Below are 22,311 nucleotides of genomic sequence, written 5' to 3'. Positions count from 1 at the left end.
TGGCGGGAGGCCGGACCAGTTGGGGGCAGCTCCTGGAGCTCAGGGGAGCAGGGGGAAGCATCTGAAGGCGAGCAGGGGCAGGCAGGAGGCAGGATGAGCAGGGGGCAGCTTCTGGAGTTCAGGGGAGCAGGGGGGAGCATCTGAAGGTAAGCAGAGGCTGGCGGGAGGCAGGACCAGTTGGGGGCAGCTCCTGGAGCTCAGGGGAGCAGAGCAGAGCATCTGAAGGTGAGCAGGGACCGCTGGGAGGCAGGACGAGCAGGGGCAGCTCCTGGAGCTCAGGGGAGCAAGGGGAGAGCATCTGAAGGTGAGCAGGGCCAGGTGGGAAGTGGGCAAGCAGGGGAGCAGCTCCTGGAGCTCAGGGGAGCAGTGGGGAGCATCTGAAGGTAGGCAGGGGCAGGTGGGAGGCAGGGGGCAGCTGCTGGAGCTCAGGGGAGTGGGGAGAGCAGCTGAATGTGAGCAGGGACCGGTGGGAAGCAGGGGGCAGCTCCTAGAGCTCAGGTGCCCTGGGCAGAGCAGCCGCAGGTGATCAGGGACCGGTGGGAGGCAGGATGAGCAGGGGGCAGCTCCTGGAGCTCAGGGGAGCAGTGGGGAGTATCTGAAGGAGAGAAGGGGCAGGCAGGAGGCAGGATGAGCAGGGGAGCAGCTCCTGGAGCTCAGGGGAGCAGGGGGGAGCATCTGAAGGTAGGCAGGGGCAGCTGCTGGAGCTCAGGGGAGCGGGGAGAGCAGCTGAATGTGAGCAGGGACCAGTGGGAGGCAGGGGGCAGCTCCTGGAGCTCAGGGGAGCAGGAGAACATCTGAATGTGAGCAGGGACCGGTGGGAAGCAGGGGGCGGCTCCTAGAGCTCAGGTGCCCTGGGCAGAGCAGCCGCAGGTGATCAGGGACCGGTGGGAGGCAGGATCAGCAGGGGCAGCTTCTGGAGCTCAGGGGAGCAGGGGGGAGCATCTGAAGGTGAGCAGGGGCAGGCAGGAGGCAGGACGAGCAGGGGGCAGCTTCTGGAGCTCAGGGGAGCAGGGGGGAGCATCTGAAGGTGAACAGGGGCAGGCAGGAGGCAGGACCAGCAGGGGACAGCTTCTGGAGCTCAGGGGAGTAGGAGGGAGCATCTGAAGGTGAGTAGGGGCAGGCAGGAGGAAGCTTCTGGAGCTCAGGTGCCCTGGGCAGAGCAGCCGCAGGTGATCAGTGACCGGTGGGAGGCAGGATGAGCAGGGGGCAGCTTCTGGAGCTCAGGGGAGCAGTGGGGAGCATCTGAAGGTGAGCAGGGGCAGGCAGGAGGCAGGATGAGCAGGGGACAGCTTCTGGAGCTCAGGGGAGCAGGGGGGAGCATCTGAAGGTGAGCAGGGCAGGCAGGAGGCAGGATGAGCAGGGGACAGCTTCTGGAGCTCAGGGGAGCAGGGGGGAGCATCTGAAGGTGAGCAGGGCAGGCAGGAGGCAGGATGAGCAGGGGGCAGCTTCTGGAGCTCTGGGGAGCAGGGGGGAGCATCTGAAGGTGAGTAGGGGCAGGCAGGAGGCAGGATGAGCAGGGGGCAGCTTCTGGAGCTCAGGGGAGCAGGGGGGAGCATCTGAAGGTGAGCAGGGCAGGCAGGAGGCAGGATGAGCAGGGGGCAGCTTCTGGAGCTCAGGGGAGCAGGGGGGAGCATCTGAAGGTGAGTAGGGGCAGGCAGGAGGCAGGATGAGCAGGGGGCAGCTTCTGGAGCTCAGGTGCCCTGGGCAGAGCAGCCGCAGGTGATCAGCGACCTGTGGGAGGCAGGATGAGCAGGGGGCAGCTTCTGGAGCTCAGGGGAGCAGGGGGGAGCATCTGAAGGTGCGCAGGGGCAGGCAGGAGGCAGGACTAGCAGGGTGCAGCCTCTGAAGCTCAGGGGACAAGGGGAGAGAAGCTGAAGGTGAGCAGAAGCCTGTGTGAAGTGGGCAAGCAGGGGGGCAGCTCCTGGAGCTCAGGGGAGCAGGGGGGAGCACCTGAAGGTGAGCAAGGACCGGTGAGAGGCAGGACCAGCTGGGGGCAGCTCCTGGAGGTCAGGGGAGCAGGGCAGAGCATCTGAAGGTGAGCAGGGGCTGGTGGGAGGCAGGATCAGCTGCGGCAGGCACTGGAGCTCAGGCTACAGCAGCTGCAGGTGAGCAGGGGTAGTTGGGAGGCAGGAGTAGGGGACAGGCACTGTAGCTCAGGGCAGAGCAGCTGCAGGTGAGCAGAGCAGGTAGGAGACAGGAGGAGCTGGGGGCAGCTCCTGGAGCTCAGAGGACCAGGGAGAGCAGCCACAAGTGAGCAGGGCTGGTGGGAGGTGGAGGAGCAAAGGGCAGCTCCCGGAGCTCAGGGGACCAGGCCAGAGCAGCCACAGGTGAGCAGTGCTGGTGGGAGCCAGCACTGAGCTCCTAGGCTTTGGCAGGAGCTGGGCAGTTGCTGGCAGCTGACAGCTGAGAGCTGGTAAAAGCACAGTGCAGCCTCCTGGTGCAGGGAGGGGGTGTGAGCCCAGCCCGCTGAGCAGCTGGCAAGGCAGAGCTGGGAGGGAGAAGGGAAGACGTTTCTGGCTCATAGCTGATCTCACAGGCAGGGGCAGGTCTGGCTGCAGGGGCAGCATGTGCTTGAGACCAGGAGGGTTCCAGGGCTGGCCCGAGTGGACCCTGGCAAGGAAGGCCCCTGAGGCTGGCACTCCAGAAGGAACAAGATGGGCTGCCAGGAGCCAGGGTCACCAGCTCTGCTCCTGGGGCCTGGGGGGATGTGGGGCAGGTGGATGAACACACTGAAGCTGAGTGGAGGTGGCACAGGGCAGTGCACTAGCAGACGGGAGCCAGAGGGGCCCACTCAGGGCCTGGGCAGAGCCTTCCAGAGCCTGGGGTGTGGGTGAGGGGAAGGGGTGCGGGCAGGGCCCTGGGGCTGAGTGGAGAGGATGGCCTGACTGGGGGCAGGGCACTTGGCTTCCTCAGAGGTCAGGGGCACACCCGACCTGCAGTGGGACTGCAGGGCCACTGGGCCAGCAGCAGAGAGAAACGGGGCCTTCCTGGGGCCTGGGGTTGCTGGCACCATGTAGGGCGGGGAGGGCAAGGGCAGGTGTGAGGCTCCTACCTGTGCTGGGAGAGCCTGGACTGAGCTCAGCAGGGGCCTTGCCAGGGGAAGCTCTGGACAGAGGGCGGAGCTGGGCAGTGGCGTGCGGTGATGTGCGGTGACTGAACTTTGGGAAGTAATGCAGGGAAGCCGAGGAGGCATCGGGGGTCCAGGCGTTCGGGGCCCTGGCGCGGGCTGGTGCACACTGGGCCTAAGGGGAAAGGAGGGGAGAGGCTGAGCAGGAGGCTCCCAGGGGCTCTTCCAAAGCAGGCAGTTCCAGGGCCTGGGGCTGAGGGGCGTGGCCTGTGCAGTGCCTGGCCCCTCCGCTGCACAGAAGACAAGGGCCCTGGAGGGCAGAGGGCAGGCTGTGACCAGGGCCCTGGGCAAGTCAGGCCCACTCACTACGGGGGGCCACGCTGGAGCAGCAGGGTTGGAGCTGAGTGGGGAGCCCACCAGAAGCCATCTGAGAACAGTGGCCACTGGTCAAGCCAGGCACCCACAAAAGGCTGGAGTGGGGCTGATGGGCACAAGCCGTGCCTGAGGGGGCACCGGTGGCTAGAGTTGAGGCCAAGCTAGAGGCCATGGGCTGTGCTGACTCCCAGCAGACACAGAGACTGTCCCAGCAGCTGGGCCCGCCTCCTACGCTCCAGGGGTGCCTGCAGCGGGGCACCACAGGGCCGCTGGTCTGCAAGCTTTCCGGGCAGGCTGGGCCTGACCTTGGCCTCGGGGCAGAGAGGAGGCTAAGCTAAGGCAGATGGCACCAGCCAGGTGCACACCGCATGCCCGTGAGCCCAGACACTGGACCCTCGTGGAGGGACAGGAACGGAGGGGCCTCTGGGGCCTGTACCCAGCTCTGTCTCACACTGTGGTCACATGGTGCCGCCTCTCTTGCAGCCTCCACCAAGAATCCAGATGTCTTCCCCCTGACACCCTGCGGCACCTCTGGGACCACAACGGCCCTGGGCTGCCTGGTCAAGGACTACTTCCCCGAGCCAGTGACCGTGTCCTGGAACTCAGGCGCCCTGACCAGTGGCGTGCACACCTTCCCTGCTGTCCTGCGGTCCTCGGGACTTTACTCCCTCAGCAGCATGGTGACCACCAGCAGCGCGGGCAGCCAGACCTACACCTGCAACGTCGTCCACACGCCCACCGGCTTCAAGAAGGACGTGCCAGTGCCATTGAAACCTAGTGAGTGGACTGCGCAGAGGGGAGGGTGTCTGCGGAAAGACAGGCTCAGTCCTCCTGCCTGGACACACCACAGTGGAGCAGCCGCAGCCCCGGGAAGCCACAGAGGCCCAGTCTGTCTTCTCACCCATGGGCCTTGCCTGCCCCACTCGTGCTCAGGGAGAGGGTCTTCTGGCTGCTTCCACCAGGCTCCAGGCAGACACAGGCTGGATGCTCCTACCCCAGGCCCTGCGCACAGAGGCACAGATGCTGGTCTCAGGCCTGCCAAGAGCCGTATCTGGGAGGAGCCTGGCCCTGATCTGACCCCACCCCAAAGGACAAACTCTCCCCTCCCTCAGTACAGACACCTTCTCTCCTCCCAGACCCCAGTAACTCCCTGTCTTCTCTCTGCAGATGGCTCATCACACTGTCCCCCATGCCCAGGTAAGCCAGCCCAGGCCTCGCCCTCCAGCTCGAGGTGGGACTAGTGCCTAGAGGGGCCTCCATCCAGGGACAGGCCTCAGCTGGGTGCTGACACGTCCACCTCCATCTCTTCCTCAGCACCTGAATTCCTGGGGGGACCATCAGTCTTCCTCTTCCCCCCAAAACCCAAGGACGTCCTCAGGATCACCGGAACCCCTGAGGTCACTTGCGTGGTGGTGGATGTGAGCCAGGACGACCCTGAGGTCCAGTTCAATTGGTACGTGGACGGCGTGGAGGTGCGCACTGCCAAGACGAGTCCGAGGGAGGAGCAGCACAACAGCACGTTCCGCGTGGTCAGCGCCCTCCCTGTCCTGCACCAGGACTGGCTGAAGGGCAAGGAGTACAGATGCAAGGTCACCAACAAAGCCCTCCCGGCCCCCGTCCAGAAAACCATCCACAAAGCCAAAGGTGGGAGCCGCGCAAGGGCCGTGTGGACAGAGGCCGGCCCAGCCCACCCTCTGCCCTGGGACTGACCACCGTGCCCACCTCTGTCCCCACAGGGACGCCCCGAGAGCCGCAGGTGTACACCCTGCCCCCAGCGCGGGAGGAGATGAGCAGGAGCCGGGTCAGCCTGACCTGCCTGATCCAAGGCTTCTACCCCAGCGACATCGCCGTGGAGTGGGAGAGCAACGGGCAGCCGGAGAACAACTACAAGAACACGCAGCCCGTGCTGGACTCCGACGGCTCCTTCTTCCTCTACAGCAAGCTCACCGTGGACAAGCAGAGGTGGCAGCAGGGGAGCGTCTTCTCGTGCTCCGTGATGCACGAGGCTCTGCACAACCACTACACGCAGAAGAGCCTCTCCGCGTCTCCGGGTAAATGAGTGCAACACCCGGCAGGCCCCGCTCCCCAGCCTCTCTGGGTCCCGAGAGGGTGCCTGCCACACACCCCATGTACATACCCCCCAGGTGCCCGGCATGGAAATAAAGCACCCAGCGCTGCCCTGGGCCCCTTCGAGACTGTGATGGTTCTTTCTGTGGGTCAGGCTGAGTCTGAGGCCTGAGTGGGACAAGGGAGGCAGAATTGGTCCCACTGGCCCAGGCTGTGCAGATGTGCCTGGGCCACCTAGGGTGGGGCTCAGACAGGGGCTGCCTACAGCGGGGTGGGGGGCTTGGCCAGTGTGCCCATCCCTCCGGCAGCAGCTGCCCTGGGCTAGACAAAGGCCCTAGGAGTGCCCTGGGGACAGGCACACAGCCCTCGCCTCTGAGGGGACAGGTACACTCCTCTGAGGAGACAGGCCTGTTCTGTGAGCTCCCTGTCCTCATGCCCTTTGTGCCCACTCGGGGGCATGCCCGGTCCATGTGCGCAGGGACAGGCCCTCCCTCACCTACCTCCCCCACCACACGAAGCCCAGGCAGCCCTGCCCAGCCTTGCACCCACATGGGGACACAACTGACTCCCAGGGAGGGACTATTCCAGATGCCCACACACACACACTCAGCCCAGACTCACACTCACACACACACACACACTCAGCCCAGACTCACACACACACAGCCCAGACTCACACCCACACACACACTCAGCCCAGACTCACACACACACACACACTCAGCCCAGACTCACACACACACACAGCCCAGACTCACACCCACACACACACTCAGCCCAGACTCACACACACACACTCAGCCCAGACTCACACACACACACAGTCCAGACTCACACACACACACTCAGCCCAGACTCACACTCACACACTCAGCCCAGACTCACACTCACACACACACTCAGCCCAGACTCACTCACCCACACACTCAGCCCAGACTCACTCACCCACACATACACTCAGCCCAGACTCACGTACCCACATACACACTTACACTCAGTGCAGACTCCCCCTCACACCCACACACACTCAGCCCACTCACATACCCACATACACACACTCAGCCCAGACTCCCACTCACACTCAGCCCAGACTCACATACCCACATACACACTTACACTCAGTGCAGACTCCCACTCACACCCACACACACTCAGCCCAGACTCACACCCACACACACTCAGCCCAGACTCACACACACACACACTCAGCCCAGACTCACACACACACTCACACTCAGCCCAGACTAACACACACACATACCCAGCGTAGACTCATACACCCATACACACACTCAGCCCAGACTCACTCACCCACACATACACTCAGCCCAGACTCACGTACCCACATACACACTTACACTCAGTGCAGACTCCCACTCACACCCACACACACTCAGCCCAGACTCACATACCCACATACACACACTCAGCCCAGACTCCCACTCACACACACACTCAGCCCAGACTCACATATCCACATACACACTTACACTCAGTGCAGACTCCCACTCACACCCACACACACACTCACACTCAGCCTAGATTCACACACCCAGACTCACATACCCACACACCGAGCCCAGACTCACACTCACACTCACCCACACACACTCACACAGCCCACACTCACACTCAGCCCAGACTCATTCCACCAACCTTGCACAGAGGCTAGCCAGCCACTCAGCCACCACACACACACGTACACCCCACATGGAGCCTCACCAGGCAGCCTGCGCAGCACCCAGACCATAGCAAGGTCCCCACACAGGAACACTCCTCAGACATGGGCCCCCACGAGCCCCATGCAGCACCTCAACGCCCAAGAGCCTCTCAGCAGCTTGTCCACCTGCTGACCAGCTCAGGCAAACCCAGCCCTGCCCTCACAAGGGGACCACCCCACACACATGGGCCCCTACCCACAGGGGTACCCACGCCTTCTTGCTTCTCTGGCACTGGCCCACTTCCCAATACCACCCTTCCCTGCAGCTGGGGTCACATAGGGGTGACCCACACAGGCTTTGCCATCTTCCTGCCCTCTGGGCCTCAGAGAGGGGCATGGGGGATGGGGAGTGGGTCCTGCTGAGGGCCAGGCCACTCTCTAGGGCCAGGTGTCTGGCTGAGCCATAGGGTCAAAAGCTCCTGCACGGGGCAGGCATCTGTGGGGAGCAGACCTCAGGGCACTGATGGCCCATCCCGGCCACACCCTACACCCCGGGCCCCACCACAGAGGGAATCGCCCCCAAGGCCTGAGCCTAGTGGGACACAGCACTGACTACCCTCTTCCTCTACAGAGCTGATAGTGGAGGAGAGCTGTGTGGAGGCGCAGGACGGGGAGCTGGACGGGCTGTGGACAACCATCACCATCTTCATCACACTCTTCCTGCTGAGTGTGTGCTACAGTGCCACCGTCACCTTCTTCAAGGTGGGCCAACACTGTCCCCAGGTGTTCCTGACACTGTCCCCACACTGTCCCCACCTGTCCCCAACACTGTCCCCACGCTGTCCCCACCTGTCCCTGACACTGTCCCCACGCTGTCCCCAGCTGTCCCCAACGCTGTCCCCAACGCTGTCCCCAGCTGTCCCCGACACTGTCCCCCACGCTGTCCCCGACGCTGTCCGCTGCACTGTCCCCAGATGTCCCTGATGCTGTCTGCCGCACTGTCCCCAGATGTCCCCGACGCTGTTTGCCACGCTGTCACCAACTGTCCCCAACACTGTCCCCCATGCTGTCCCCAGCTGTCCCCAACACTGCCCCCACCTGTCCCTGACACTGTCCCCCACCCTGTCCCCACCTGTCCCTGACACTGTCCCCAGTGCTGTCCCCACCTGTCCCTGACACTGTCCCCAGTGCTGGCCCCACCTGTCCCTGACACTGTCCCCAGTGCTGTCCCACCTGTCCCTGATACTGTCCCCAATGCTGTCCCCACCTGCCCCTGACACTGTCCCCAGTGCTGTCCCCACCTGTTCCTGACACTGTCCCCCACACTGTCCCCATCTGTTCCTGACACTGTCCGCCACGCTGTCCCCACTTTTCCCCGACACTGTCCCCTGTGCTGTCCCCACCTGTCCCTGACACTGTCCCCCGTGCTCGCTCCACCTGGCCCCAACACTGTCCCCCACACTTTCCCCACCTGTCCCTGACACTGTCCCCAGTGCTGCCCACACACCATCATCATGCTGTCCCTCATGCCATCTTCTGTGTTGTCCACATGCTTTTGCTGCCCTGGCCCTCCTCTCCATGTCCACACCTGGGTGGCTTGAGGGGTGGGTGGGTCTCGGGGCAGGGCTGTGGCCTGGGTGGCCTGGGGGAAGGGCTGTGGCCTCGCTCACACTGTCCGTGCCACCCTGCAGGTCAAGTGGATCTTCTCCTCAGTGGTGGACCTAAAGCAGACCATCGTCCCCGACTACAGGAACATGATCGGGCAGGGGGCCTAGGGCCACCCTCTGCTGGAAGTGCAGGGCTGCCCAGACCTCACACAGGAGCCATGGGCCACACTCAGCCACTGCCCAGGCCATGCCTGCCCCTGACCTCACTGCCCTCGACCCCGTGGCTCTCTGGCCTCGCAGTCGCTCTCTGACCTGCCACACCCGATGCGCCCCCGTTTGAGCTTGTGCATAGCAGGTCTGTCCCAGATCTCTGCTGCTTGGTGCATGCAGGGCGCTGGGGCCAGGTGTCCCCTCAGCACGACACCTCTGCCCTCCAGCCCCCCAGCTGCTCACACAAAAGGAGGCAGCGGCCAGCATCCCAGGCACCCACCCAGGCAGGAACCAGCCTGGAGCCAACCCCGTCCACACCAGTCTCCTCAACACAGACATGGCCAGTGGAAGCTTCCGCCACCAAGCCGGGAAGTCACAGCACCCTCGGGCCCTGCTGGGGAGGCTTTGGAGAGCAGAGAATGCTCAGGTGGCCCTCCTCCCAGCCCGAGGCCAGCCAGGCTCCATTCTGGGCAGTCCCGTGAACTCCTGACGTGAGGAATGAGGGTAAAGAACCCTGTTCTCTGGCTCCTGGGAAGACGCCTCCCACGGAGCAGGGTCTCAGGTGCCAGCACCGCCTCTTGGCTGCCTGCTCACGCTGCTGCATTCTCAGGACTGGAACTCGACCCGCAGGGACAGGCAGCCTCAGAGTCTGCACTGGGAAGAGGAGGGGCCGGGCCCAGGACACTGCCACCTCCCACCCCACCCCACCCCACCCCACCGAGACCACTCAGAGAAGAGCCTGGGCCACGCGGCCACTGCAGCAGCCCCCACACCGTGTGAGGCCAGGGTGACCCAGGGAAGAAGTGGGCATCGGCCAGACAGGCCTCCTGAGAGGGCCTGGTGACCAGGTCCCAGGCGGGCAAAAATCAGCCTTGGTGGGGCCTGAGGACAGAGGAGGCCCAGGAGCACAGGGGAGAGACATGTAGGGACCCCAGGAGAGCCAGGAGCAGGGGCACAGCCGGAATCATTCCTGAGGCTCAGTCCAGCCCCAAGGCAGCTGCAGCAGGACCCAGCAGCCACTCTGGAGGCCCAGGGCGGATGGGCAAGACCACAGAGAGGGCGCCGTGGCCTTGGGAGACTGGGGTTGCTGGCCACGAGGGCTGCACAGAGGCCACCATGCCCCGCTGCCCCCATCACACCTTTGGGTAAATGTCAGGCAGAATCCGCAGACAGGAACAGACATGTGCAGGAGTGTGGCCGCACCTGCCTCGGCCGTCGGGGGCTCCCAGCCTCACTCGAAGGACGTGCCACGGTCTCAGCTTTGGTAGCTTTTATTCTTTTAAATGTTCTCAAGCCCATTGATTGTCTTGAATGTTTCTTTTTAATGACAATAAAATATCCTTTTTAAGTCTTGTACTTCGTGGTGGGAGCAGCCTTCCCGTCCAAGCGCCTCCTGCCCCGGCGAGAAGCACGGTCAGAAGGAGGCTGGGTGAGCTGCACTCAAGGGCTCCTGCACACGACCCCCCACCTCCCTCAGCCACACTCATGACCCCCACCCCCGACAGCCACACTCACACCTTCACCCCCCACAGCCACACGCACTCCTCACACCTCCCACAGCCACACTCACACTTCCACCACCCACAGCCACACTCACACCTCCACCCGACACAGCCACACTCACACCTCCACCCCACACAGCCACACTCACTCCTCCACCCCCCACAGCCACACTCACTCCTCCACCCCACACAGCCACACTCACACTTCCACCCCCCACAGCCACACTCACACCTCCACCCCACACAGCCACACTCACTCCTCACACCTCCCACAGCCACACTCACACCTCCACCCCACACAGCCACACTCACTCCTCACACCTCCCCCAGCCACACTCATGACCCCCACCCCCGACAGCCACACTCACACCTCCACCCCCCACAGCCACACGCACTCCTCACACCCCCCACAGCCACACTGACACCTCCACCCCACACAACCACACTGACACCTCCACCCCCCACAGCCACACTCACACTTCCACCCCCCACAGCCACACTCACACCTCCACCCCACACAGCCACACTCACTCCTCACACCTCCCACAGCCACACTCACTCCTCACCTCCCACAGCCACACTCACACCTCCACCTCCCACAGCCACACTCACACCTCACACCTCCCACAGCCACACTGACACCTCCACCCCCCACAGCCACACTCACACCTCACACCCCCCACAGCCACACTCACACCTCCACCCCCCACAGCCACACTCACACCTCACACCTCCCACAGCCACACTCACACCTCACACCCCCCACAGCCACACTCACACCTCCACCCCCCACAGCCACACTCACACCTCCACCCCCCACAGCCACACTCACACCTCACACCCCACACAGCCACATTCACACCTCACACCTCCCACAGCCACACTCACACCTCACACCCCCCACAACCACACTCACACCTCACACCTCCCACAGCCACACTGACACCTCCACCTCCCACAGCCACACTCACACCTCCACCCCCCACAGCCACACTCACACCTCACACCCCACACAGCCACACTCACACCTCACATCCCCCACAGCCACACTCACACCTCCACCCCACACAGCCACACTCACTCCTCACACCCCCCACAGCCACACTCACTCCTCACACCCCCCACAGCCACACTCACTCCTCACACCTCCCACAGCCACACTCACACCTCCCACAGCCACACTCACTCCTCACACCCCCCACAGCCACACTCACTCCTCACACCCCCCACAGCCACACTCACTCCTCACACCTCCCACAGCCACACTCACACCTCACACCCCCCACAGCCACACTCACACCTCCACCCCACACAGCCACACTCACTCCTCACACCCCCCACAGCCACACTCACTCCTCACACCCCCCACAGCCACACTCACTCCTCACACCTCCCACAGCCACACTCACACCTCACACCTCCCACAGCCACACTCACACCTCACACCCCCCACAGCCACACTCACACCTCCACCCCACACAGCCACACTCACTCCTCACACCCCCCACAGCCACACTCACTCCTCACACCCCCCACAGCCACACTCACTCCTCACACCTCCCACAGCCACACTCACACCTCACACCTCCCACAGCCACACTCACACCTCCCACAGCCACACTCACACCTCACACCCCCCACAGCCACACTCACACCTCACACCCCCCACAGCCACACTCACTCCTCACACCCCCCACAGCCACACTCACACCTCACACCTCCCACAGCCACACTCACGCCCATGCAGCCCTCCCTGGGCTGTCTCTACGGACCCTGGGGCTTCTCCTCTTTCCTGCATGGATGCATTTTCTCTTCCCGCTGGGCATGGTGCTGCCTGCCCCATTCACTCTGCAGCGGGCAGGGCCTCCAGGGCAAGTGGGGTGGAGGCCTGGTAGCTGGCTCAGGCGGGCCAGACAGAGGCACATGGAGGCCCTGCCAGCACGAACCATGGTCTGAAGCAAGAAGTGTGTGTGAATCTGTGAGCTCAGGGCCACCATGGGCGGCTCACACAGCAGATGTGGATCCTCCCAGTCCTAGAGACCAGGAGTCTAGCACGGCGGTGTGGGCGGGCGGCTTCCTCCCGAGCCCTCTCTTCTTGGCCTGCAGACCCGCCTCCTCCCTGGGCCCTCACATGGCCATCCCCTGGGTCCCATGTCCCAAGCTTCTCTTCTTAGAACGACACACATCCGATTGGATTAGTGACCGCACTTGAACTTAATTACCTCTGTAAAAACCCCATCTCCAAATAGTCACACTGTGAGACCGGGATTAAGACTCCAATACATGAATCCGCAGGGACCACGGTTTAACCCAACACTCCACGCTCTGGCCCCAAAATTCATTTTCTTCTCACATTTAAATACAATCATCCTATCTCAGCATCCCCCAAGTATTAGCCCATTTCACCATCAATTCTAAGCCTAAATCTCATCAAAATACCACCTAAATCAGGTACACTGAAACCTAGCGTGTGAGTCACGTACGGGTGAACCCCGGTGTGTGTGATTCATTCTGGGGTAAAATGCAGCCCATGAGAGACATGTTGGGGGCCAGGAGCCAGGACCAGGCGGGAAGGCAGCGGTAGACAGATCGGAGACGAAGCTGGGCACTAGCTCATGTAGCAAGGACGGACTTTCAACAGAAATAACGACTGCAACAGAAGAAAGAGTCTGGCGTGAGGGAGGTGGCGGCGGGAGCAGGGAGGGCCTTCGGGGCTCAGTCGTCAGGGAAGGAAGAAGTTGCCCAGCGCTGGTCGGCATCCCTGGGATGGGCCCGCTGTGTCCGTGCCGGCGGCTGTTGAGGTCAGGATTCTGTCCTCCCAGAGCCTGGAGAACTGGCCCCCTCCTTCCCACTGAGGACACTTCAAGGGAGTGGCTCTCAGGTCCCGAGGAAGACCCTCCTGGACACAGGAGACACACAGACATCGGGAATGGACAGAAGGACGTGTGGCTGCAGCCCTTTCAGCAGATGTCCTGAGAAAGGGAGGTCGGGGATGGAGCCTACGGCCAGCTCTGGTGCGCGGAGATTTCTAGGCAGGTGTTGTTGGGGGTCGGCCTAGGACTGCGGCCTGAAGCCGTCGGAAACTGTCAGCATCCACTCAAGTCTTTCCAAGCCAAGGCTGAGGCCGAGAGACAGGATTCAAGGAGCCTGGCTGGACCTCAGCCAAGGAGAGGGTCTTACTGCGGTGGCCACAGTGGCTGGGCTGGAGAGCAGCAGGAGGGAGAACATCACACTGGGAAAGGAGGTGGTTACATTCGTCTGCGTGGCATCGAGTGGCAGGAGCGGAGCTGCACCAAACAGAGCTGGGGGTGAAATCCCCAGACTCCAGGCCCAGCCGCGCCGCTGGAGGGTGGGCTCTGGGGGCCTGGCCTGAACTGGGTGCTGAAGCCCGGCCCTTTGACCATCAGGACTCGCTGCCGCAGCCACTGGGGGTACAAAGGAGACAGCACCCAGGGTGCGGAGTGGGCAGCTGCTGCATCACCGGCTCTATCCCACGCCCAAGGATGGCATCCCAGAGATGCAGGAGAGCTCTGTCCAGAGAACATGGCAGCCTTCAGGAACCCTGCTACACAGGTCTCCACCTTCTGCCCTCCAAGGGGCCCTAGGCCCCTCCGGGTGCTCTGGTGGGTGGGCTCCAGTCCACTGCCTGAGGGTGGATGGCCCGGTTGGGCTAAGGAAAGGAAACCCAGGCCAGTGCTGGGCACTGGGCCATTCCATGCACTGAGCAGGCTGCGTTGAGAAGAAGCAGATGCTCTGTACTCCTGCCACCTGCAGGGCCTGGCACCTGGACCAGGCTCCCCTGGAGAAATTGGGCCCCTCCCTGAGGCACCCAGGCCCCTCCTCCCTTTCCACCTGGGACTGAGCACCTTCCAGAGGGCCAGCCCTCCCATGGGAACGCCACGCCCAACCCCAGGACCCTCCCTCAACTCTCCAGCAAGTCTGCACTGCAGGCAGCCCCTGCACACCCCTAGTCATCCATGCTGTGATGTGACATGACATGGTATGACATTCCTGGTGTGACACAGTATGGTGTGGTGTGACATGGTGTGACATTCATGGTGTGATGGAGTATGACATCCCTGGTGTGACATGGTGTGATGTGGTATGGTGTGACATTCCTGGTGTGGTGGGGTGTGACATGGTGTAATGGGGTAGGGTATGGTGTGACATGTGACATCCCTGGTGTGACATGGTGTGACAGGTATAATCCCAATGTCATGGAGTGTGACATCCCTGGTGTGACATGATATGATGTGGTATGGTGTGACATTCCTGGTGTGATGGGGTGTGACATGGTGTAATGGGGTAGGTTATGGTGTGACATGTGACATCCCTGGTGTGACATGGTGTGATGTGCTATGGTGTGACATCATATGACATCCCTGGTGTGACAGGTATAATATTCCCAATGTGATGAGTGTGACATCCCTGGTGTGACATGGTGTGATGTGGTATGGTGTGACATGGTGTGACATTCCTGGTGTGACACAGTGTGGCGTGGTGTGACATGGTGTGACATTCATGGTGTGATGGAGTGTGACATCCCTGGTGTGACATGGTGTGATGTGGTATGGTGTGACATGGTGTGACATTCATGGTGTGACACAGTGTGGTGTGGTGTGACATGGTGTGACATTCATGGTGTGATGGAGTGTGACATCCCTGGTGTGACATGGTGTGATGTGGTATGGTGTGACATGGTGTGACATTCCTGGTATGATGGGGTGTGGCAGCCCTGGTGTGATTCTTGTGGCATTCGTGGTCAGCCTAGGATACAGAGGTCCATTTGGCCAAAGGAAGGGGGAGAATGGAACCATCTGAGCATGCTGACCTGGAGGAATTGGTGGCCCTTGAGTCCACAAAGCCCACCCTGCCGGGTGTCCCTGCCCCACATGACCCAGTGGGCTTGAAGAGCAGCAAGCAGGACTCTGGTTAGACTGGAGGAAGGACCTGCCTCAGTGTGGCCTTGTGAGGAGACACAGAGTGAAGCTGTGACCTCAGCATCTGCCCAGCACAGGGTGAAGCCCCTCGTGTCCTCTCCACAGGGGTCCCAGAGCAAGGCCCATGGCAGGCTGAAGAGGGGGGAAGAGGGAGGATGCTGGGGAGGCAGGGGTGAGGGGAGTGAGCCCCATGTTCTAGCTGAGCCCCTGCACAGGGAAGGAACCCAGCTGAACACCCACCTCCCAACACACCCCTAACTCTGCCCCTGTCCGACCAGCTCCCAGAGGGCACCACGACCCCTCTGCTACTCACACCCAGCACGGGGTATGGTGTCCCCACAGAGCCCAGTCAGTGAGGCCTGGCACAGCCACACCTGTGCTCAGCACTCCTATGGCCAAGCTCCCTACTGACATGGCAGGGCCAGGCCTGGAGGAGAGAGAAGGCCCAGCCTGGCTTAACACTCGGGCTACACATGCCTGCCACACATGGGGGCCACGTTACACACACACATGCACTCACATGGGCCTCACACAGGGATGCGCATGCTTGTGGCCCCAGGAACCACCCTGCGCATTTGGGCACGGGCTCCCAGGCGGGTCACATCCTCACGCCTTGAGCCAGCCCATGTGCCAGGCCCTTCACCCGGGATCCCATCCCCAGTGCTGGCTGTTGGCCCACACCATCTTCTCTGTGGATCCCCCCCAGCCGCTCAGCACCGTGTCCACGATGACACAGACATGGGTCATGGGATGTAATGTCACATGGCTGTTAATGGACATTGTCAGGGTGAGGGAGGCCACCTGGGGAGACGTGGCCTGTCTGCTGCTATCGGTTTAGGGACAAAAGGAAAGGCATGACTTCTGTTCTTTTTTTTTAACATGGCTGGGCTTGCCAGCTCAACTTCTCTTTGTGGCACAGTGAGTTTGGGGTCCTGAGATTTTATTTTCCTTTCACAACGGTCAAGGTCAGTGGTGTGAGATTCAGGAGCGCTGGTCCCCACCCAGAACCCTGCCATCCTTGGACTCTTTTCAAACGCATGCTATGGTCTCCGACACTCTCTCACCATTGTAGAAACCGAGGCCTTGATGAGCCTGCAGCCCCTGCTCATGGGGACAACGCCAGGCTGGAACCCACATTTCTGACCCCAAAGCTCCTGTTCCTTCCACTCACCCCACACCACCACTTTGAGTCCTGAGCATTGTCCTTGCCTGAATCCTGCCCTCAGGGACAGGGGTCAACCCAGCCACCAACACATCACACCCAGAGAAGGTCCCTTGAGCCCAGAGATGTCTGCAGAGCACGGAATCCCTGGGAGTTCTGGGGACACGCTGCACATTTCTCTATTCAGCAGCTGTTCACCAGGTGCCGACCGGCAGAGACGCCACATGCCATGGAGCTCACCTTGGCCAACAGGATAGGTGTGGGGTTGGGAGGTGTTCCCAGGGTGCTCCTTAAAGCAGAGCTGTGGGGAAAAGTTGTGGCCAACCTCAGATCTGCTCATCGACACCTGGTCTCCTGCCCTCCTGGGCCACAGAAAACTAAGCTTACATGGAAGCTTCTCTTCCATGGTCTGGGTGGGACCATGGGAGAGAAGAAATTGCAACAAGTTAAAAGATCATTTTTTTAAAATATTATGATCATGACTCACAGAAACATATGATGACACATTTCAGAGAAGTTATTTATCTCATTAATTAAGGCGTTACAACCAGTTCAAAGTGGAATTCAAAGTACTACACTCATATAATGAACTCAGGAATGCTAAAATGAGTTCATAAATAGATACAAAACTGGCCTTTTCTCTGGGAGGTGAGGAGGAATCAATTGTCCTTCCAAAGATGAGAGCTTGAATTTCTACCAGTCCATGACCCAGGGGTTGGGGAGTCCTGGTTTACAGATTTGTAAAATAGTTCAAAGAAAATAAAAGATGCAGAAAAATCCATTGAATGAAATAACCTGAAAGAGTGTAGAAGAAGATGCCTTGCTTTCCAATGAGGGCACCTAGTCATCTTTTGGTCCATTTCAGCTTTTCACAATTTTTCCTATAAACATATATAACTGACAGAAACAGATCCATAATATGGAGAAGACCCGTGTAAACCAATGAGAAAAATCAAATAATTCCACAGAGGAATAGGCAAGAGAATTGAACATATGTTTTACAGAAGATATCTAAATACCCACTAAATGTATGAAAAGGGTGTTGAACCACACTAGTCAACAGAAAAATGAAAATGAAAAGCCACATGAGAGAAAGTAGTTCTGATTCCAGTAACACTGGAGCAGCTAATATGAGACTAGCCCTTTGGCAGATGGCAATTATAAACACTGGAAAAACAAACACACACACACAGAAACACACACACACACACCCCAATTGAAGGCACTGGAACATGACCGAAAGTAGGCAAACACTAGTAAGAATTATTCCTTGAAATATTTGTCTGAGGTCACACTCCAGTGCATGTAGCAGGTGCAACTGGAGTTCAAGCAGAAAACTGCAGCTCTCCTGGTAAGGAGTGGGATGCAGGGCTGCATTTTCAGAGCAGCTGGAGATGAAGAGGAGATCTCCATAAAGGAGGAGGCCACAGAAGGGAAACCCCAAAATCTGCAAGCAAACTCCACTGAAACCTCTGGCTGATCCCTTAAGTGTGCAGGTATAGGGAAAACTACAAAGGGCCCAGCAGAAAGCAACACCTGTAAGGTTCAGAGAGCTGGGATTCCAGCTACTGCCAACTGCTGGGCACACAGACTTTGGAGTTTGAGTCCAGTCAAGCTAACTGCTTTCTAACATTAAAAAAAAATGATCAATGCTCTGCTAAGAATGAAAAACCCATAGTCTGTACCACATGTTGTCAACAACATCAGGTGCATAACCAAAATTACCATGTGTGCCAAGAAATGTGAAAATGTGATCCATAGTCAAAAGAAAAGGTGGTCAATGGAGATCAACTCCAAGATGACCTAGATGCAGATCCAGTTACCAGACAAGGACTTCAAAGAAGTTCTGTTAAATATGCTCAAAGACTTAAAGGAAACTATGGTTATAATGAGCGACCAGATGGGGAATCTCTATAAACTATTGAAAATATTTACAAGAACTGAATGAAAATTCTAGAATTAAAAATATAATTCTGAAATGAACAATATCATTTGGCCAGGCACAGTGGCTCATGCCTGTAATCCTAGCACTTTGGGAGACCAACGAGGAAAGATCACCTAATCCCAGGAGTATGAAACCAGCCTAGACAACATGGTAAAACCCAATCTCTATTTTATTAAAAAAAGAAAAGAAAGAGAAAAACATTACTCAACTTTAATAACAGATTGGAGAAGACATAAGAAGAACTGAAAACTTAAAGATGCATCAATAGAATATATCAATTCTTTTTCATCCAACCCAAAGAGGAGAGAGAAAAATACTAAAAAATGAAGAGACTCCTCATCCTGCAGGACGAGGTGAAACATCCTAAACATGTGAAACTGGAGTCCAGAGGTGGATGTAATACTTCCATGGGAAAGGTCAACCCTAAGCTATATGGAAATGTACCAGCCTAGGCTGGTATGGTGGGCTGAGAGCATCTCCCTAGGCAAATGTATGCCCCTCTGGAACCACAGAATGTGACCTTATTTGGAAATAGGCTCTTTATAAATTAGGTTAAGAACTTGAGCTGATTATCATAGTAAATTTTGGATGGGTTCCAAGTCCAGAGACTGGTGTCCTCCTAAGAGAAAAGGACACAGACATATGTGGAGGTAGGTCATGTGATGACAGAGGAGATGAGGGGTATCAGGAGCCACCTGTGTTTGTCCATTTGCATCACTGTAAAGAAATACCTGAGGCTGGGTAACTTGCAAAGAAGAGAGGTTTAACTGCCTCACAGTTCTGCAGGCTGTACAGGAAGCATGGCACCAGCATCTGCTTCTGGTGAGGGCCTCAGGAAGCTTCCAATCACAGCAGAAGGTGAGGGGAGAGCAGATATGTCACATGGCAAGAAAAACAAGAGGCTGAGCAGAGGCCCCAGACTTAAACAACTAGATTGTATGTGAACTAACAGGGGGAGAACTCGCTCATCACCAAGGGGATGGCACTAAATCATTCCTGAGGGATCTGCCCTTATGCTCTGATCACCTTCTACCAGGCCCACCTCCAACACTGAGAGTCATATTTCAGCATGAGATCTGGAGGGGAAAAATATCTAAACCATATCATTCCACCCCTGCCCCCACAAATCGCACGTCCTTCTCACACTGCAAAATACAATCATGCCTTCTCAATAGTCCCCCGAAGTCTTACCTCATTTCAGAATCAACCCAAAATTCCCCAAGTCCCAAGTCTCAGCTGAAGATGGGTCCCTTCCACCTATCGGCCTATGAAATCAAAGACAAATTATTTACTCCCTAGACACAGTGAAAGTACAGACATCAGGCAAACATTCTCATTCCATAAGGGAGAAATTGGCAGAAAGAAAGGATCTATATGCCCAATACAAGTCAGAAATCCAGCAGGGCAGTCACTGAATCTTAAAGCTCCAAGGTAGGCTCCTGTGCCTTAATGTCCCATATCCAGGGTACACTGGTGCAGGGTTCAGTCATGACGTAAGGCCTTGGACAACCCCACCCCTGTGGCTTTGCAGGATGCACCTCCTGTGGCTTCTCACACAGGATAGAGTTGAATGCCTGTGGCTTTTCAGATTCAGGGTGCAAGCTGCCACTGGATCTACCACTCTGGGATCTGGAGGACAGTGGACCCCTTCCCGCAGCTCCACTAGGCAATGCCATGATAGAGACATTATATGGGGGTTCAGCCACACATTTCCCCTTGGCACTGCTCTAGTAGAGGTTCTCTGTGAGGACTCCATGCTGGCAGTAGGCTTCTGTCTGGGCACCAAGGCTTTCTCATACCTTTCTGAAATCTACAGGGAAGATGCCAAGCCTCCTTCACTCTTGCATTCTGGGTGCCTACAGGTTTATAAGCTGCCAAGGCTTATAGTGGCTTGGACTCTCCAAAGCAGCAGCCTTATCTATACTTGGGGCCCTTTGAGCCAAGGCTAAAGCCAGAGCAGCCAGGATGTGGACAGCAGTGTCCCAAGGCTGCACAGGGCAGCAGTGACCATGGGCATGGCCCACAGAACCATTCATTCCTCCTCCTTGGCCTCTGGGCCTGTGATGGGAAAGACCACCCCAGAGATTTCTGAAAGGCTCTCCACGCCTTTTTCCCTTTGTTCTGGATACGAGCACTTGGCTCTCCCTTTTAGTTAAATGCTCATCTCTCCGGCAAGTGGCTGCTTCACAGCCTGCTTATATTTCTTTCTCTCCTGAAAATACCTTTTTCTTTTCTACCATACGGCTAGGCTGTGAATTTTTTAAATTTTTTATGGTCTACTTTTCTTTGCTAATGAAAAAAGACAAAGTCTATGAAACACTTGAAGAGATTTATTCTGAGCCAAGGCTGAGAGCCATGAACTGTGGCACAGCCTCGAAAGGTCCTGAGAAAATGTGTCCAAGGTGGTTGGGGTACAGCTTGGTTTTATGTTTTAGGGAAATGTAAGACATCAACCAATACATGTGAAGTATATATTGGTTTGGTTTAGAAAGGCAGGATAATTCAAAGTGGGGAATTCCAAATCATGGGTGGATCTGAAGATTTTCTGATTGGCAATTGGATGAAAAAGTTATTACGTAAAAAGTTGAAGTCAGCAAAAAGCAACTCTTAAGTTATGATAAAGGGGGTTGTGGAAGCCACAGTTATATATAGATGAACCCTCCACGTTTCAGAGAGAATAGAGGGTAAATGTCTCTTAACAGAACCTAAAAAGTGCCAGACTCTTGGTTAAATCTCTCCGAAATCAGGAAGAGACCTGGAAAAGGAAAAGGATTCTCTACAGAATATAAATTTCCTCCACAAGAGACAGCTGTGCAGGGCCATTCCAAAATATGTCAAAGAAATATATTCTGGGATAAAATAATTTCCTCCCATGCCTACTACCTGCCATGTGATGCGATGCCAGAGTCAGGCTGGAATTTGATAACTTATTGCTACAAAGAGTCTGCTTTGAGAGGATCCAAGATGGCCGATCACTAACAGCTCGGGATTGTAGCTCCCAGTGAAAGCCCAGAGAACGAGACGACGCCACACTTTTAGATGAATTTTCGTCACTCACCGATCAGCCGATTCCCAGTGGAGGAGCCCCACGGGTCGCCAGCGCAACTCTTGTGGCCGCCGCAGCAGTTTTGCCAGCGTCTCGGCGCAGCAGCTCTTCATGCAGAGCCAACGGGACTGCTTCCCCTACTGACCGGAGTTTGGAGCTCCGGGAAGTCAGAGCCGCTTGTTGCGGACTCAAGAGGGAAGCCAGACCAGAGATTCCCGGGCAGAAGAGCACCATCAGTCTTACCGCTGCTATTTAGGCCGCCACAGTGGGTTGCTCGGATCCCAGCACTGGGAATCAATAAGTCGGACGTCAACTCAGAAAACTAATTAGAAAGGCGGTTCATCTACAATGAAGGGAAAAAAAACAGCCTAAGAAGGCCGAGTATACTCAAAATCAGAACCCATCAGCAACGGAACAAGCCCTGATGGAAAAGGACTCATCAGCAACCAAACAAGCCCTGATAGAAAAGGACTCATCAGTAACAGAACAAGCCCTGATGGAAAAGGACTGTGTTCCATTATCTGAAGTAGGCTTTAAAAGGTGGATGATAAGAAACTTCTGGGAGTTAAAGGAACTTGTTCTAACCCAATGTAAAGAAACTAAGAACTTGGAAAAAAGGTTAGATGAAATGTTGAAAAGAATAGACAATATAGAGAGGAATACAAATGAACTTATGGAGTTGAAAAATACAACACGAGAACTTAGTGAAATATGTACAAGCTTAAACAGC

At 57.6% G+C, this 22,311-nt stretch overlaps 1 long non-coding RNA gene and 2 gene segments (V, D, J or C); all 3 read left to right on the top strand.

Moving 5' to 3' along the window:
* LOC103791027 (immunoglobulin gamma-1 heavy chain-like) overlaps positions 1–5,639 on the top strand; it is a 211,862-nt gene extending 206,223 nt beyond the window's left edge. The window contains 4 exon segments of the C gene segment in view: positions 3,926–4,219; positions 4,610–4,639; positions 4,757–5,086; positions 5,179–5,639. Coding sequence covers positions 3,926–4,219; positions 4,610–4,639; positions 4,757–5,086; positions 5,179–5,501 — 977 coding nt within the window.
* LOC100411927 (Ig alpha-1 chain C region-like) overlaps positions 1–22,311 on the top strand; it is a 121,304-nt gene that overhangs the window by 67,930 nt on the left and 31,063 nt on the right.
* LOC144577495 (uncharacterized) lies at positions 7,847–10,342 on the top strand. The gene is made up of 2 exons (XR_013521640.1): positions 7,847–7,931; positions 8,861–10,342. It is a non-coding gene; the product is annotated as an uncharacterized LOC144577495 (long non-coding RNA).

Source organism: Callithrix jacchus, chromosome 8 (assembly GCF_049354715.1).
Source record: "Callithrix jacchus isolate 240 chromosome 8, calJac240_pri, whole genome shotgun sequence".
NCBI classification, from domain to species: Eukaryota; Metazoa; Chordata; class Mammalia; order Primates; family Cebidae; genus Callithrix; species Callithrix jacchus.
Note: the sequence above shows the minus strand (reverse complement) of the source record. Positions and strands in the feature narration are given on the sequence as shown.